The sequence below is a fragment of the Pteronotus mesoamericanus genome, unplaced genomic scaffold (assembly GCF_021234165.1).
Source record: "Pteronotus mesoamericanus isolate MK-2021 breed Mesoamerican mustached bat unplaced genomic scaffold, CSHL_Meso_final scaffold_85, whole genome shotgun sequence".
Classification (NCBI taxonomy): Eukaryota; Metazoa; Chordata; class Mammalia; order Chiroptera; family Mormoopidae; genus Pteronotus; species Pteronotus mesoamericanus.
Window position 1 is genome coordinate 32,787,084 of NW_026555329.1, and position 17,856 is coordinate 32,804,939.

The following is a 17,856-nucleotide window of genomic DNA, read 5'->3' on the forward strand; positions in this document are numbered from 1 at the left end:
GGATGTGGAAAATGTGTTAAAAGAACATCTGAAAACTGAAGCTTCATTTTAGGACATTAAACAGAATGATGGAAGCCTGGCCTTTGAGTATTCATTGCAGACACATAAAAAGGATTGATGGCATTAATGACTAATGATGAAGCTAACATGGTCCCACAAGTCATGTTTTATAAGTAAAAAAGCGCATTTTTTAATGACTTGTTCCTTATAAAGCTAGACTAGCTTTATGCTATCATTTCTTTCTCTTGATGTCTAATTTTTGTAGTCTATAGTTTCTGAAGTAAATCTCCTCTTTGGAAAACCATGGTAGCTTTGCTTTTCACCCATCTTCTACTGAACCCCTTAATGTCCACTTCTCTTCAGAGATTATAGACAATGGCTTGCCCAACTTCCCGATTCTTTTATTATCCTTGGACCTAATTGAGAGAACTTGGAAGATTAAATTCCCCTAAAGCAATTAAATGATTTTGAATTATCCTATGACTTATCTTAAACTTCAATTTTCTCTTAAAGAAATTCACCATCCCTTTTTCATGTTTAAAATTATTCTCCTTAATAAATATACAGTTGTCTTAATACTTAATACCTTCCCAGATGGCAAACTTCCTGCTGTCCTTGATCTTTTAAAATACATTTTTAAATTTGGGTTTAGTTTATTAGCATCAGTTGATTCTGTGCTTAATTTAATAGCTACTGTTGACCCTTTCAGATTCATTGTAGTTATACATCTTCATTTTTTCTAGTACTGTATTTTCCTTCACTTATTCAACTACTGTGAGAAATGCAAACATGAAGGCATGCTGTCATGATTCAGCCTAGCAGTGTGGCTGAAATATGACTAGAATGTTACAGTACAAGGCAGGAAAAATGTGATGAAAAGATCAGGCAGCATTTCTTAGGAGTTCATCAGATAAGATTACTTTCAGCGAATTATGTATAAATAAAAAAAACTTTACATAAAAGTCTTACTTAAGCTGGACTTTCAAAGAATCCCTTATCCAAGCAAATAGTTTAGCTTCAATGGATCAACAAATTGCATGAAATGGTATGTAATATTTGGAAGATGCATGTATATATGCATTTGTGGTAGAGGGAGAAGGGTGTGATTAGATCATTAGTATTTATCATATTCTGAAAGACATCCATAGCAGTTAATATGGTTAAAAGCAAATTATACCATAGAGAATAGTGTTTGGGGAGGTTTGCAAAATTGTGAAAATTAGTATGATTAGAACTGCATTCTCATTGCCACCAAATGTTCATCAGCATTTTTTGCTTCTCGATAATCTGGATGCGGAAACATGATGAACTTTTCTTTGCACTTTTTGAAATATGCTTTTCTAAAGACTAGAAAACACATCTGACTATTCCTCACTGTTTCAAAATAGAATATGTTCACTTTCTTTCCATAACTTCTTTCCACCTACAAGATTTTTCACTACTGACAAAAATTAAGCCCATGATAGTATTGTCCTTTTGTTGCTTCTTTTACTTCTTTGTGACAAAAACTGTTGTAATTTTAAATCAGTAACAAAATGATTAAAAATAATAGGCAGGATTATAATATGGGTAGTACATACCATATTAAAAATACATGTAGAATGCTTTGAATTTATTTTAAAATTTATAATGGAAATTGGTGGAAAACTGAAGACATACAATAAGAAGAGCTTTAGAGAAAAAAGATAAATTAAGACACACATTTAGAAAGCAGAAGGAATATGAAAAAATCCAAGCAGCTAAAAAGGTAAGAGGTAAGAAGTGTTTTATAGATAGAATTTTCCATATAGATGGAATTTCCTGTAAAGATGAACACATGAAAAAATGGTAAGATAGCTTTCAAAGATTTAGAGTCACAAAGTAGAAAGTGACAGCAATTGAACACAAATAAAAAGAGGGGGACAGATATAGCTACTTCATTACATGACCTCAAAGTACCAGAATTTTTGAAGTATTTTAAAAAATCTAGTAAGAAAAGCCTAAGTGTTTAAAAGGTATCAGAGTATCTTTTTGAGATTAGTAAAATATGAAGTGGTGATAAAAGATTGACAGACACTGAATTAGTAAAAGTCAAAAAAATAAAAATGGAAGATAAATCCAAGAAGTATGACTGCATAACACTACATTAAGAAAAAGTACATTTCCAGATCCAAATACAATATTTTTGTTGTATTTTGTGAAATATGTTGAATAAGGTACGAAAAGCATTAAGAGGTCTTACCCATTATTATTTATATAAAATATAGCAATGATTTTAAAGTCAAAGAACAAAAAAAATATTTTCATGTTTTCTTGAGCTGGTCAAATTTCTCCACATGTTGTAAACTCTGTAGTTTAGATAGAGCAATGATTTAAATGATTTTGCAGTTCTCTTTCTCCCCTTTGTATATCCTTCTCATCCATGAATTTCACACAAAGAGATACATTCAAAGCTTTTGAGCAATGAAAATGATGTAATACTCTCATATATTTAAGAGTCAAATTGTGGCCTATTCCCAGATTGTTTGCACAGGGCAAGGTGACTGACAGTGCTGTTTGAAACTAAATTCTTCAGTTGCAGAGATGTTGGACAGTATATTCCCTCTCAATACTAAGACTAATACTAAAAAACAGTAAGATATCTCTGTGAAATGCAGAAGTACAATCAATGAATATTAATTCCAGACTAAAATGGAACAATTCTGGCCTTTCCATGCTAATTTAATTGGTATAAACCTCAAAATTACAATCACTAAAATATTTGGTATTTTGAGGTAAAGAAGATTTAGCACTATAATGTACTTCGATAAAATACCAAATAAAATATACACAATTTTGTGTATATGTTTGGAGGAGCTTAAGACCCTAAACCTTCTACTGAGCAACATCAAAAGAACGGGTTTCTCAATTTAGATCCTTACCTTGGAATAGTTATTTTCACTGATCTTTTCTTTCCTCTCTGCCTACTAAAAGATGTTTATAAACCTGAGTTTAGTATTTTTCTCTTCTGTCTGCATTCTATAGGCAAGGACAAAGAGTCCCCACATCTATGTCTATCTGCAGCCTAAAGTTCCTCCAGAAGTTGGGCTTGTATTTTCAGTCATTGGACTTAAGTTCTGCACAGCCACAGACTCACTGCACTTGAGCAAGAAACCACTGAATGAACACTGCAAATCCTTCTGGAACATAACTTAGGCAGTTTGGGTAAGGTGTCATATTTTGTATCTGTATAAATACGTTCTACTACAGTCTAGAATCTAAAGTCCAAATGAATTTTTCGATGAAAACTGAAGATTTTAAATAAGATTATTCTTGGCCGGGCGGGGGGTGGGGAGTGCGGGTCATTAGAGGTATCTTGATAGAACAGTCTGAGAAGGTCTGCATTATGCTAAAAAAATCTACCTTACAAATATGGATTAACATTTTGGGCGATATTGTAGAAGAAGAGGGGGGAAGTTCAATAATTGACAAATGGAGTGGGTTAGATTTATCCTCTATCACCAACGTCAACACTACTACCACCTCTCAGACCCTGTCATAAACTCTTGAAGAATCTGGCTTTTTTTCCTTAACTTTAGACTTGTGGCTAAGTATAGTCTGTCTTCTTTTCATCAATACATGCTCTTCTGCATTCCATTCTTTTAAGACATTAGTATGGGCATAAAGAGATAATCATTTAATACTAAAGATAAAAATTCATATTAAGGCAGTGGTCATATAATAAAATTATATACACCATTACTTTGCACAAATCTGTCATTAGGCAGAACTCTGCTGAGCATATACATTGTGCCAGAGAATGTGCAATGTGATAAGAATGCAAAGATGAATGAACTGAAAACAAAAAGCCCACCTATTCTTCTATGGAAGACAGAGTTGAAAACAATGAAGTGAATTAGAAACCATGTTTCCACAAGGGTACATGTAGATATAAAGGTGAATTTCATGTGTGTTGGAAGGATAACGAAGAGTCAGAAAAGGCTTTTAAGAGAAGGTGACTTTAGAGGTGTGTCTAAAAGGGTGAACAGGTATAAACCATACTGAGAGAGAGTTGCATTTCAGGCAAACCGAGAACCTTGAAATGACTTAATGAGCCAAGGAAACAAAACAATTCAGGATGAATAAAGCAAAGGATTATAAGAGGAACGGGAGTCTGAGGCCTGACACTGAGTAGGACACTGGGTCAGCTGCCCTAAGTTACAAACATGGTTGGCACAGGCACTGGACTTCTAGGCCTTGATCTGATCATCAAAATTCAATTTTGAAATTTGTCTTTAATTATATTCCCAGGAGTCTATAGTAGATATTGTAAAGGGGACTCCTTTCATTAGTGTTTTTCTTAGAAGATAACATTAACTGGGTTGCTTTGCGATCCAATCCCAGTGGCTACATGGAAAGAAATGGCTGGTGTTAGGAAGGAGGCAGAGGAGAATCAAAGCAAGATAGAGTTTGGACTCTGCTGCGTATTTATTTAATGGGCAGCACTGGAGGATTTTAAGGAGAGGTTTCAAAAAGTTCTCTCAGGCAACACAATGGAGGTTTTTGAGACAAAAAGCAGGGATAATATGTGGTAATGATTTGAGGATCTGAACTAAAATGCAAACAGTGAGGATAAGACTATGTGGGGTCCCAAAATACTGTAGCAGACAGAATAATGTCTCCCCCAAAGATGTCCAGGTCCTACTCTCTGGAAACTTTGCCTATGTTATATTACATGGCAAAGGGAAAGTAAGGCTACAGATGGAACTAAGATTGTTCCATCAGACTTTAAAACAGGGAGATTACCTGGGTGGGGCTGATATAATCAAGAGACCTGAAAAGTGGAGAAGGGAAGCATGAGTCAGTGTCAGAGTGACGGAATATGAGCAGGACTTGACCTGCTGTTGCTGGTTTTGAAGACAGAGGAAAGGGGCCACAAACCAGAGTTCAGGTGGCCTCTCAGAACAGGAAAGTGCAAGAAATAGATCTCTCTCCTGGAGATCCAGAAGAAACTCCTTGTTTCTTCTTATGTCCATAAGACATAATCCCTCTTCTGTCTTAATTTTAGCCCAGCAAGACTTATTTTGGACTTTTGGCCACTACTATTGTAGATAACAAATTTGTGTTGTTTTAAATGACCAAGTTTGTGGTAATTTTTTATAGAAGCAAGAGGAAAAATACAAATACCCAATTCAACCTTAGGACAAAGAAAACCCTTGACTAAAAATCACATTGAACATTTACACTCTGCTACAATGTGGGACATATCTTCATACTTTTGGTCAGGTAGGTTTCATACTTTGTAATGTTTTTCCTAGATGGGGAGTACCATGTTTTGGTCTTACTGCCCATGGTTCCTTATTCTTTCTCCTCAAACACTAAAAGATCTTATAAGGGTACAATAATCTGTTGATCAATCAATTGCTGACTTTTGTGTCCATTTCTGTTCAGATAGTTAACTTAAAATCACTCAGTTTTAAGTACTTTAAATGTAACACTGCATTAGAAGTAAGAGCTTGAGAGTCACACAGACGTAAATCAAATCACAACTCCAACCTCTTAATGGTAGAGTGACTGTGAGCAGTTTAAAATACCTGAACCTCAGTTTCCTCATCTGTAAAAGGAAATATAATATTGTAGGTCAGTATCTCCAGAATCACATACTCTGAGATGAGTATTGCTCATAAGTGATTTATTAGGAAATATTTCTGGAAAAAAAATGCATATGTTACCAGATTAAGCAAGATAGGAAAGGAAGGGATTTCCAGCAAAATACTAGCATTAGCTTGAGGCTGCCAGGAAGACTTGAGTATTCTAGAGGCAACAGGACTGGGCTTTTATATTCTGTAGGTCAGTCCTTGGGAAAGGTTCATGAGAAGAAAGTTAACTCCCAGGTGGTTCCATCTGGCTCTCTGTACCTGAAGGCAAAATGAGTCTAGGAGCCTTTGGGCGATCTTCCAAATAGAGTCTCAGGGGATGGCTTGTGAGAAATAAAAGAACACAGAAGCTGGGGGTAGGGCACCTAGACCAATATAAGGGATTTAAGAGGATAAAGTGGAGTATCCTACAAGCATCCACCTCATAGAACTCTTGGTTAAAATGGAATACACTCATGCTTTTCTTTCTTGAGCTTTTATGATTCTTAAGGTATTTTTCTTTTGGAATAGCATGCAATATCTAGTGCCATGCTCTGCACATAGAGTGCTCAGCAATGAAATAATTCTTTCTTGACATAGCATCAAACCCAGAAAGCGTAAAAGAGACAAAATAAAAATAATGCAAATGTGAAGGATGCCAGAATAGATAAATAACTGAATTAGTCTGCATCTAACATTTCAAAATGTTTGTAATTCTAGTTGTATTTTTCACAGAGCTGGAAACTTGAACTACCTGATATTAGAAACTGTTTGTTTTTATCACTGAAAGCTAGGCAAAGACAACCAACCAACCAACCAACCAATGATATATTTATTTGATGATGATAAATCTTAGTGAAAATGCTGTTTTTACCCCTTGGAAATAATCAAAGTATCCAGAATGCATACAACTTTTTTTTCTTAAAATGTCTCCTTCTTTATTACTCCTTGTTCCTATACTGATAATTACCACTGTTAATTGTGATAGCACTTAACAGTTTTAAAGTGCATTCACATTTAAGCACATTTAAAATACTTCCAAATTTTACATGACTCTGACCAGCGTGGTTCAGTTAGTTGTATGTCATCCTATAAAGCGAAAGGCTCTGCTGGTTCAATTCCTGATCAGAGCACATGCTTGGGCTGTGGATTAAGCCCCCAGTTGGGGTGCATATGAGAGGCAACAGATCAGTATTTCTCTCTCACATCAATATTTCTCTCCCTCTCTCTAAAATAAAGAAATAAAGAAATAAAACATTTAAAAAATTTACATGATGCTTACAAAACCTTGTCATATATATTGTCACTCCCTTTTTATGAATCAGGGAACAAGCCCTGGGAGTTTAAGTGACTTAGTTAAGGTGGCGCAGCTAAAGGCAGGATGCAACTTCTGACTCTCAACTTCTACTCTTTAGCTTTGTATTAGTCAAGGTCCAGTCAGGAAACAGAAATTACACCATAATTGGAATAATAGAAATTTAATATAAAGAATTATTATGTAGTAAAGGTGAGTGACTACTAAGAGAAGAGATCACTAAAACCAATACAGGAATAGCCAATTTAGGGAGCAGCCACTAACTCCAAGGTGGTAGGATAGTATCCAACGAAGAAATAACTTAGAAGAACTGCATCCCCACTCCCATCCCTATTCTCTATCCTAGAATGAGAGACAGACCTCATTGGAGAAAATGTGCCTATGGCCCCCTTGAGGGTCAAGATATTTGTTGAGGTGTCATAGACTGAGCTGGCCAGCTGGGGTGCCAGTGAAACTTACTAAGAAGCTACCCACTGGGAGACCAGCAAGGCTTACTGGGAATCCACACACTAGGGGACTGGCCAAACTTACTGGAAGATGTGAACACTGGCTTCTGGCACACCATTGGCCAAAAAGCCACACACTGACCACCACACCATAAAAGAAAGAAGAAAAGCACTGGAACCAAGAAGAGAAGTCCGCTTTTTATGTAGTGTCCCTCTAGCACCTTCTACTGAGTAGACCTAATACTGTACCAACTAACAACAAATATATGTTTATAGGTTCTAGCTCTCATAACACTATTCAGGGCAAAGAAGATGAATTAAGAGCTGAGAAGCATTCAATTAGCTGTTATACATCTCAGTGACTCTCCTGGGTTCTTAAGGTTAAATGCTTCTGTGCCAAACTCCTGCTCCATTTGTTTTCACTTATCCTAATTACCTCTACAATAAAATTCAGACCAAACTTTTGGGGACACTATGTTCTAATTGTTGGTGTGACACATTGTAAGTGCACAGGGAGAGAAACAATGCAGTGACTGAGACCTGGTCTGGAGCCCAAAAACTTGGGTATGACTATTTGTTTTGCCATTGACTAAATTTACAGGTTCCTAAATTTTCTTATCTTTCAAATAGAATGATAGCACTACCTACTTGATTAAGATGTCAGGAGGAATTAATATATGTAAAACCTATAGGACAATATCTAGCATGTAGTTAGAACTTGATATATATTAGCATCAGCCATACATGTTAGCCTGTAATTAGTGTTTAAAAACATATTTAGCTCTCATTATCAATTTCCACTTACGACTGTGTCTCATAAGGCTAAAAGTCAACTTCTTTGGGTGAAGGTGGGCTATGCTAGAAAAAGTCTTGTCCACTCCTGCGCATTAGCTGCTGCTCTGTTTTCAGATCCTGAAACTGCCCCTGGCTTAGTGAATAATTCTCATCAGCTGCAGCCAACTCACTAAGGATCTGTTTTCTCAAGTGAAAAAAGACACACGGTTAAACAAATCATCTTTGTTTCAGATCTCTTCCAGTTCTGACTAAATTTAATCCCACTTTTCCCCAAATAATGAGTTATACTTCAGAGGGGAAAAGGAAGGAAATTAACATTTTAAGTGCTACCCACCTAAATCATGCAAGCACTCTGCATGCATTAACCTGATTTCATTCTCATCACAGCCCTATCAGATTAGTACTTCCAACCCCATTAAACAAAATAAGGAAACTGAGACTTATAAAGGTCAAGCAATATGCTTAAGATCAAGCTCTTGGTAAGTAGCAGAGCCTACATTCAAATCTGGCCTTCCTGTACCGCTTGCCTCCCACACTATCTTCACCTCAGACATTAAGATTCCTAACTGAACAGTGCTTTTCATGCTTTGTTTTAGAGATGAGTAGGTGTGCAACATTTTTTTTTGTCTTAAACATATCATTTGGAAGTAGAACAAGTGAAATTCATTTACCAATTAACAAGAATTTCTAAAATCTCGCCGAACATCTCATAGAAAATTCGCGATTGAGTGAAAATCAGCAGCTCTCTTGCATCCTTGCGCCCCTGTCCTCACCTCTCTTCCTGGCTGAAAACTTGGTGAGGGGAAAGCAGCCTGGTGGTGGGCCAGCGAGCTGAGTTCCAGCTCCGATTTGGCCGCTAGATTTACCCTCGGAGCCTTCTTTTCCTTCTCTGTAGCAGGAAGTTTTCGGGTCATGTCATCTTAAGGTTTCTTCCCAAGCTACAAGCCCGAGTCTGAGGGCTTTCCTGGGCCAAGGCGTGCCCCTGCCTGCGCCGCCGCAGCTCCCGGGTTAAACTGTCAATTTCCCTTAGGACAGCTGCTCACTGCCCGCATCGCCCCCCGCCCCCGCCCCCGCCCCCGCCCCTGTCCCCGTCCCGCTATCCCGCAGCCCCTTTCTTTCCGCTCCTTCTAACTAGGAAACGTGAAGCCCCTTCTTCTTGCTATTCAGGAATAGCCTTTCATCCGACAACTCCGCCCAGCTCTCAGTCCTCGCCCTGGCCCAATACGCGGGCAGGGCCCGTCCCCGGGAAAGGGATGCTGCTTCGCCCTCCCCCGCCAGGGTACCCGGCCTGCAGTTCTCTAACTTTCCGCTTCTCTGAGGGGGAATTTTGAGAACTCTGCCACGAGTCTGACCGAAAAAGTGAAAAGACGAAGTCCCTCTAAACTGTGAGCTCCTACGCTTGCCTCCCACGGCTCCCAGCGCCCAGGCCTCTCCAGCAGTTCCACAGCGGGCCCCGCAGGCAGCTCTCACGGCAGGATCCCGCGCCAGGAGGCGGGCGGCGCTCAGGCGGTAGCGCCGGCACTGGGTCGCGCTCAAATCCAGGTTTCGCCTGTTTTGCTCCCGCCCAGCCCGCGCCTGGGCTTCAGGGCGTCCTCTCAGCGGCGCAGCCTAGCGCACCGCTCGGCCGCTGGGAGACTGAAGAAAGGTCCGCAATCGGCTTTCAGCTTTGCCTGCCGGCCTCCCCAAGCCGGGCCTTGCCTCCCCTCCTCTCTCGCTCCCGCCTCCCCTCTCAGGCTGCCAGGCGGACCCAGCCTGCCTCTCTCTCAGCCTTCACTACCGGGTCAAGCTGCGGAGGGAGGGAGCGGAGACAGCGGCTAAGCGGCCCCCTACCCGGCGCGCGCGCGCCCCTCCTCCCTCAGTCGGCTCCCTCCGCCTCGGCTCTCCCTCCTCCCCTCCTGCCAATACTGTACAACTAGTACACACACAGGGATCCGCCGCTGCCACTGCAGCTGCCATGGACATCAGCTAACACCACACACCCAGGCGTGCGCGCTCTCCCAGTCACACCGCGCAGGAGTGGCCCCCGGCATCCCTACCCTCCTTCCCCACCCCCACCCCACCCGCTCACCAGCTCCGCTACTGCTCGCTCAGGCTGCAGCCGCCGCCGCCGCCACCACCACCATCACCACAGCTCTCCTCTGCCGCGGGGCCACAGCCTTGAGTGTCATTCAAGGGACAGCACAACCTCACCCAAGCTCTCCTACCTCTGCCCAGCCGTCCCTTTCATCCTTCCCCTTCCTCGTCCACACTCCACCCTAAGAAGAGGGAAAACACCGAACAGAGAGGGGAGGAAGGCAAAGTCTGCTCTTCTCACCTCTTGGCCCCCTGGCTCCTCCATCCTTTCTCTCACCGCCACCACCCCTACCCCAGAGGAACCCCTCAGGAGCTGAGGCAACTCGCCCCACTGCCATGTCCAAAAGCTTGAAAAAGAAAAGCCACTGGACTAGCAAAGTCCATGAGAGTGTCATTGGCAGGAACCCGGAGGGCCAGCTGGGCTTTGAACTGAAGGGGGGCGCCGAGAATGGACAGTTCCCCTACCTGGGGGAAGTGAAGCCCGGCAAGGTGGCCTATGAGAGCGGCAGCAAGTTGGTGTCGGAGGAGCTGCTGCTGGAGGTGAATGAGACCCCCGTGGCGGGGCTCACCATCAGGGACGTGCTGGCCGTGATCAAACACTGCAAGGACCCCCTCCGGCTCAAGTGTGTCAAGCAAGGTGAGCGCAGCGGCTTGCTCGGGGCTTTGCCAGGCGGTTGGACCGCTCCAAGCGCGGGGCAGTGGAAGGGTGGGCTCACTGTGAAAGGGGGTGTGTTGCACGGTGGTGGGGTGAGGTCGAGAGAGTAGCGACGGAGCAAGTGAGCTCTGCGGAGGATGCGAATTTGGGGGCTCAATGAAGGGAGGGCAGGTTTCGGTGTGGCGTACAACTTTGTTTGCGCAGTTATACCTTCCCCTGTGGAAAGTGTTCGGCCTTGTCTGACCTTAGAGGTACGGGCAAGCTCCCGGGCAAATTGAATGTGCGTCAGTGGCATCGCCCGCAGTGGATAAAGAGCTTTCAGGGAAGGGAGGGAGGAAAGGTAGGAGGAAGAAAGGAAGGAAAGAAAGAAGGAAAGTAGGAAAAAAAGAGGGAGGGAGAAGAGGAAGGAAGGGGCAACTGGAGGATGCAGCGGCATCCCCAGCAGGGCGGAAAGCAGCAGAAGGTGGCGGGGAGAAGAGGAGAACTACGCCCTCCCCCCACCCCACCCTGCTTGGGAAGCTGGACCGTGAAAGCCTTGCTCCTCAGCCGTCCCCTAGGAATCTCTGAGCCACTACTTGACGAAGAAGGGAAGGGACCGATTGCTTTGGGCGCTTTGACCGATCTTCCTTAACTTTTTCCCTGCTTCACTCCTCTGTCCCCCTCCCCCGCCTATGGTCGTGTCATGTGGGCACCGCGCGTCACGTGCGCACTGACTAACCCGGGCGCTCACCCGGAGCTGGCCCGCAAAAGCAGACTCAAAGAAGGCGCGGCACTGAGAAGGGGTTCTAATGCTTCAGCGTTAAGAAAGAAACGGTTACCCGAATGTACTCTACCCAGGGATTTGCCCTCTTTGAGTGGAAGTACTCTGTGGTCGGACTGTCCTCCGGCTTCGGATTGGGGGAAGCGGGTCAAATTTCTGAGGAGGAGTTCGCTGGAAGCTCGGGCTTGCCATACTGATGAACTTCACTTTAATTGAAATCTCTGATGGGGACTTAGGGAGACTGGGATCTTGCAGAACTTGCACTAATTTTATCTTTGCTTGAAAGAAAATTATGGTCTTGGAAGAGGGAAGAGTGAGATAAAAGTTTCTTGTAAAGGGGACAACTGTAACTAGAATAAAGTAACGTACGTTTGTTTTCCACATGCGAAAGCATAGTTTCATAACTCACATGAATATTTCATGTGTGGTGTGTGTATATGTGCATATTCTTATCAAGGTAAAGGTTTGCTGGAGGTGTTGCATTGTTTGCCTTGCTGCAAAAATGGAATTGAGCATATCATTGTCTATATTTTGAACAACCACTTAATCCTACTTCAAGCAACACTCCTAGGAAGACGTTCTGTATAAAACCAGTTTTGAAAGTAAACAAGTGAAAACGATGTCTCAGGCAAAATTTCTTAATTGTCATACAAGAAAGTGTTTTCGTTGGAGATTCTTGAGTATTAATGAGTGATGACTTAAAAGCTAACATAAACAGCGACTTGAAGGTCGACATTGCTCAATAGTGTGTGAAACTGAAGAGTATGAGTAGGTAGGAAGACAAGTAGAGTAGTTAAGTATTTTTCAAGATGTCATACCCGAGGGTCAAATATAGGGAGGCATGTTAACATATTTGATGTCATAATACTATCTTATAAAGTTCTGGTTTGAGTTCAAGAAATGCATTACACAATTACAGACCATGGTTTTGTTGGTCTTGATATTTGTAGTAGGAAGAGGCTACAAAGTTAACTCATTGTTAAATTTGACTAATTATGGTATCCTAATGAGGGAGGTGATTGTCCTATTATAGTTTGCAGTAATGACCACATTTTAATGTTGTATTTATTCTGAGCACTACCTTTTGAAATGAAGCTTGGCTAAATATAACTCTAGCAGCAAGAATGTGTCCAGAAAATAAAGGGAGATTATTGGATATTGTAGATAACTTCTATAAAATCCAGTGGAAAGACTTAACTTGTAAAAGTGAGGGTATGAAAGCTATCATTAAATATTGAAAAGCTATCAAGTAAGAAGAAAAGGAACTCTGACTATACTGTGATACTCTATAGGACAAAACGAAGATGATTCTATAGGAATTTTTAAAGGATGAAGCATCTTTTTGTTCATAAAGAAGATGAGGTTTATCACAGCTTTTCAAAAATCTATGGGCTATATTATGACTTCATAAGACTCCCATAGTTGTGGGTGTTTATGAAGAGGCCAAAGTGACCATATTCCATGGATTCCTATGTAAGAGGGGGACCTAAGTTAGTTATTTAAATCTTGCCATAATTCTATCCAAGGTAGCCTCTGATCACTCAACTTCTATATTGTATTTTATCTGGAAGATCATTGCTTTTAGAACTCCTTGGAATATATGCATATGAAATAATATTTTAGGGGAAATGATATTTTCATTCTGTATTAACCTGTAGTTACAGGCTTCGTTGGGTTGCTGATGATTGACATTGGTAATGATGTTCACAGAGCCCCCGCAGGAGCCTGATTCACCTCCTGAGTCACTATTGACCAATGAAAAAGAAAGAGGGAGAGAGAGATCGGTCTTTTAGCTTTTATGGAAAATATAATTCTCTTTTATATTCTTCTAAATAAGATGATTTATATATACTAATTGTTGTTGAAGTCATTCTTTCCCTTGTCAAATAACAAATGTTTAGTTTATTTACCATTGTAAGCAAAGTGAAATTTTCAGCATTTTAGATACAGTGCCCCGGTGTCTTGGGTTTCACTACAGATTTCACTTGCTGAAAAAATATGTATAAACTTTTGGCTTGGTAGATTTATTTCTAGAGAGACAATAAACTAGTATAGTTGGAAAACTTAAACATGGTTTGTTTAGCAATTGTATTTTTTAAATATTAATGAGATAATTGATTTTTGAATATTCAAATATTGTTACATAGAAACTACATACAAAATCAAATTAAGGCAGATTTTGCAAAGAAAAGCAGACATTTCAGTAACAAGGATATTGATAAAATGTGTACCAGATATAATTGCATTTTTAAATCAATTTAAAAAAATTTATTGATTTGACAGAAAGAGAGAGAAAGAGAGAGAGGCATTGATTTGTTGTTCCACTTATTTATGCATTCATTAGTTAATTCTTGTATGTGCCCTGATTGGGAATTGAACCCAAAACCTTGGCTTGTTGGGATAATGCTCTAACCAACTGAGCTACCTGGCTAGGGCCTGTTTACTCAAAGTTTATTTACTTGTTTGTCTACTTTTACATTAGAGTTGTCATAATTTTAAAATAAGTTGAACTCGGATTTTAGGACATGTTAGCAAAATAGATTTTTTCCTACATTATTTAAATGTCTTTAAAATCATTTTAAAAAGCCATTTAATTAAATTCAGGAGATTCCCTTTTTAAAGAAATCCTTATTGAAGATATATTTATTGATATGAGGAGGGAGAGAAACATCAATGTGAGAGAGAAACATTGATCATTTCCAGTACCTCTGACCAGGGACCAAACCTGCAACTTAGGTGTGTGCCCTGATCAGGAATTGAACTTGAACCTGAAACCTTTTTGATGCATGGGATGATGCACCAATTGAGCCACCTGGCAAGGGCAGGGGATTCACTGTTTAATTTAAGCCTCTTTTAATCCAGAGTGCTGAGACATAGAAAAAATACCATTTATTGTCACATCCAATTATTTTTAATAAACTATGGCTTTTTAGTTTATAATAATAAACCTTCTTCACCAAAGTAATTCGAAATCAGCAGTTCTGTATTGTGATCTCATTAATGCAGCAGACCCAGTTGAGTGATTTTGAGATCTAGTTGAAGTGCTGCTAAAGGTTTTTTTTCTTCCTTTCTTTTTGTCACTTCTGCCACCACCAGAGTTCACAAAAGTCAGCTACATAGATCATTGTGTCCTATATTCCTTACACTATAGCTGCTACTGCATCTGATACCACATGGGGACCTACATATCCTGGACTTATTGGCCCATTTAGGATCTCACAATGGAAAATAAAAGGCAAAAAGTTTTCTAATTTTTCCCACGTGGACGAAGCACCAAATAAGGCCTTTGAAATTCACTTCTGGAGAAGATGTACATTGCTCTCCCTCCTATTGCTCCTTTCAAAAGTGCCTTCAAAGGAAAGTAGATGTACATCTATTGAGTCATGTTTTCTTTTGACTGACATCAGCCTAGGATCATGCAGTTAAGCCTCTATGCTTCTTTTTTTTTTGGAGATGTTAAAAACAAATTATGTCAAATTTCCTCCAATAAAGATTAACTTTCTTCCATAGAAATTTATGTGAATTTTATTAACCAATAATAAAATTGGTTAAATGATTTGATCAGTTAATTATCTTATAATAAATCATCTTTAATGTTTTGGAACAAGGTTAATGAGACAATTAACTTTGGGCATAATTTATGGGGAATGCTACTGAAGTTTTTTGTTATATATACATAATTTAAATGATATGACCTTGAGTGTTAAAATTACTATTGGCTTTTTTATGTGTGTGTTTGGACTGAGAGTAATCTCAGGGTGAAATTACAGCTAAAGTTATTTAAGTGCCACCATCTCTGCTCTAACATTTATATTGTGTAAAATTTTTGACATATTTATTATACTCAGTTTCCTTTGTAGTTGCTTAAACTCACACATTCACTTCATAATGAGTAAAAAAGTTTTCCTGTTTGGCAATTGTGACTGCTTGAAAACAATGGCTTTTAAAAGCATTGCAGACCCTGACTGAATTATCCCTCTTAGAGATGTGATACATTAGTGGTTAAATGTACAGTTTCCCAAACAGACTGCCTGGGTTTGAATCCTGAGTACACTACTTAGTATTAGCTACATAAGCAAGTTATTTAGCCCGGGGTGGTAATAGTACCTTGAGAATATTAAAAAAGTCATGCATTTAAATGTATGTAGTGTCTGGCACATAAGTATTATGTAAATGTTAGTAAATGTTATTCTGAACTTATTGGTTATTTTGAGTTAGTGACATGTTAAATATTTTTAACTTTCAAGATATTTTACTTCAGTTGAAGACCACCTGAAAAATACAAAGTGATTGCCTAATTAATACTATGAGTAATTTGCAAGTAATATTCTTGATGTTTTTCTAAGTAGAAGAAATGCATTACTTTGAAAAACATTAATGTGAAGAGTAATGCTGTTAAGTGGAATGGAACATATTTTCACCTTTTAGAAATAACTCCCACTGATGCCACCTTTTTGTAAAAGATCTGCTGTTTTATATTTATTTTATACCTTAGCCATAATTTATTTCCACCCAGTAATTTATTCCCTTTGTATCTATATCTTTTCTCAGTTGGTGAATATATAGAGTCATTTACTCTAGGCCTGAGAAGCATAGAAATGCTATTAGAATTCACTAATTTTTAAGTTTAGGAATTTATTTATACTTCTTACATGTGACTATATTTAGATACCAGTAGTATGCTTTAAGGCAGAACTTTGCCTCCTCAGCTAGAAATCCACTACCTCATAAAGAAGAACAATAACAAAACAATTCGCAAGTGTTCATAGTCAAACATGTACAGTAAAGAAAACTACATCCAAATTCATCAGGAAGACTACTTTGCATTTATGAGGGTTATCAGTAGCTCAACATAATTCTCTATATTAATACTTTTAAGAAGAAGTAGCCAACAATATATCTACCACCAGCTCCCTGAGAATTTTAGCATTTTAGTTTAATCAATCCCATTTTAGAATTCAATAGAAACCTTCTCCTTGAAGCTCCAGTTTCTGATACTAATTTTTTAAAATCTTTCTTAGCTGCAATCTGTTTATCATGATAAGAAGTATGGGATAGAGTCTTACAATTTTCTTAGTATTGTGACTTTTTAAAATTATTTATTCTATTCCATTCCATTCCCAGCTTCCTCTCTTTTGTCTCCAGTAAGGACTGATGTAATATTTCCTGTAATAAAAATAAATTCCAGTGTTATATAGATAATTTAGTGATAGGTTTATAATTACTGAATATTTTCATAGGGATATGCATTTTCTAAAAACTTGTAAAATGCTCATATCAGAAAATTTATAATTGCTTCCATTATTGCATTTTGTTGTCATGTTATTAATTCTTTCATAAAATCATTTGGAGATTAACTTTCATAAAAAAATTTAAAAATTTATGTTAAGTTTAATGTATAGTATTAACTGTTTTATATAGTGTAGAAGAAACAGAAAGTTTCCTTTTTTATTTTTAAATCCTAACTTGAGAATAGGTGTGTTGATTTTAGAGAAAGGAAGGGAGGGTGAGAGGCAGAGAGAGAGAGAGATAGAGAGAAACCTTGTTGTGAGAGAGAAACATCGATAGGTTGCCTCCTGTAAGTACCCTGATGGGGATTGAACCTTCAGCCTAAGTATGTGTTCTGACCAAGGAGTCAACATTTTGGTGCATAGGATGATGCTTCAGTCAGCTGAGCCACCTGGCCATGGCAAAAGTTCCCTTTTTTGACGAGTGACTGAATAGTAACTCAAATGCATCCAATAATCTACTTTCAAAGATCTAGTAGGCCAAGGAGTAGATATTTTAACATAGACTTTAATATTTAAAATAATTGTATGGCTTGCTCAACTGTGGAAAACATTTCTCCTTGTAATTGTTACATGAATTCGTGTCGTTTTGTCATTTTCAGTTATTTTGGTCTACTTTTTTTTTTTTAAGAATAATAACCATCAAAATGATGGCAGTCATCATAATTCCAATAATAGCTTAAAATAAAGGTCTGACAGGAGAAAAATTAACCCTTTGTAGTGTGAAGTAAAAGATATATGGAAGGTACTGATTTTTCTAATGACAAAATTTGTGAAAAATATTTTTTGAACTTAGCTGTCTTTAGTGAAACTCATGCATATGAAATCAGAGGTTTTTTTTCCATAAATAACTATGGATTTTATTAAGGGACTGTGAAATGATGTATACTGAAACACAAATGGGGACAACTATAGTTGAACAACAATTTA

The 17,856-nt window shown here is 39.0% G+C and overlaps 1 protein-coding gene across 1 annotated transcript in view; it reads left to right on the forward strand.

Annotated features, from left to right (window-relative positions):
- The first annotated feature begins 10,559 nt into the window (after nt 1-10,559).
- Nucleotides 10,560-17,856, forward strand: part of MAGI2 (membrane associated guanylate kinase, WW and PDZ domain containing 2) — a 1,404,484-nt gene continuing 1,397,187 nt past the window's right edge. The window contains exon 1 of the mRNA XM_054563833.1: nt 10,560-10,860. Coding sequence (XP_054419808.1) covers nt 10,560-10,860 — 301 coding nt within the window. The remainder of the gene's footprint in view (nt 10,861-17,856) is intronic.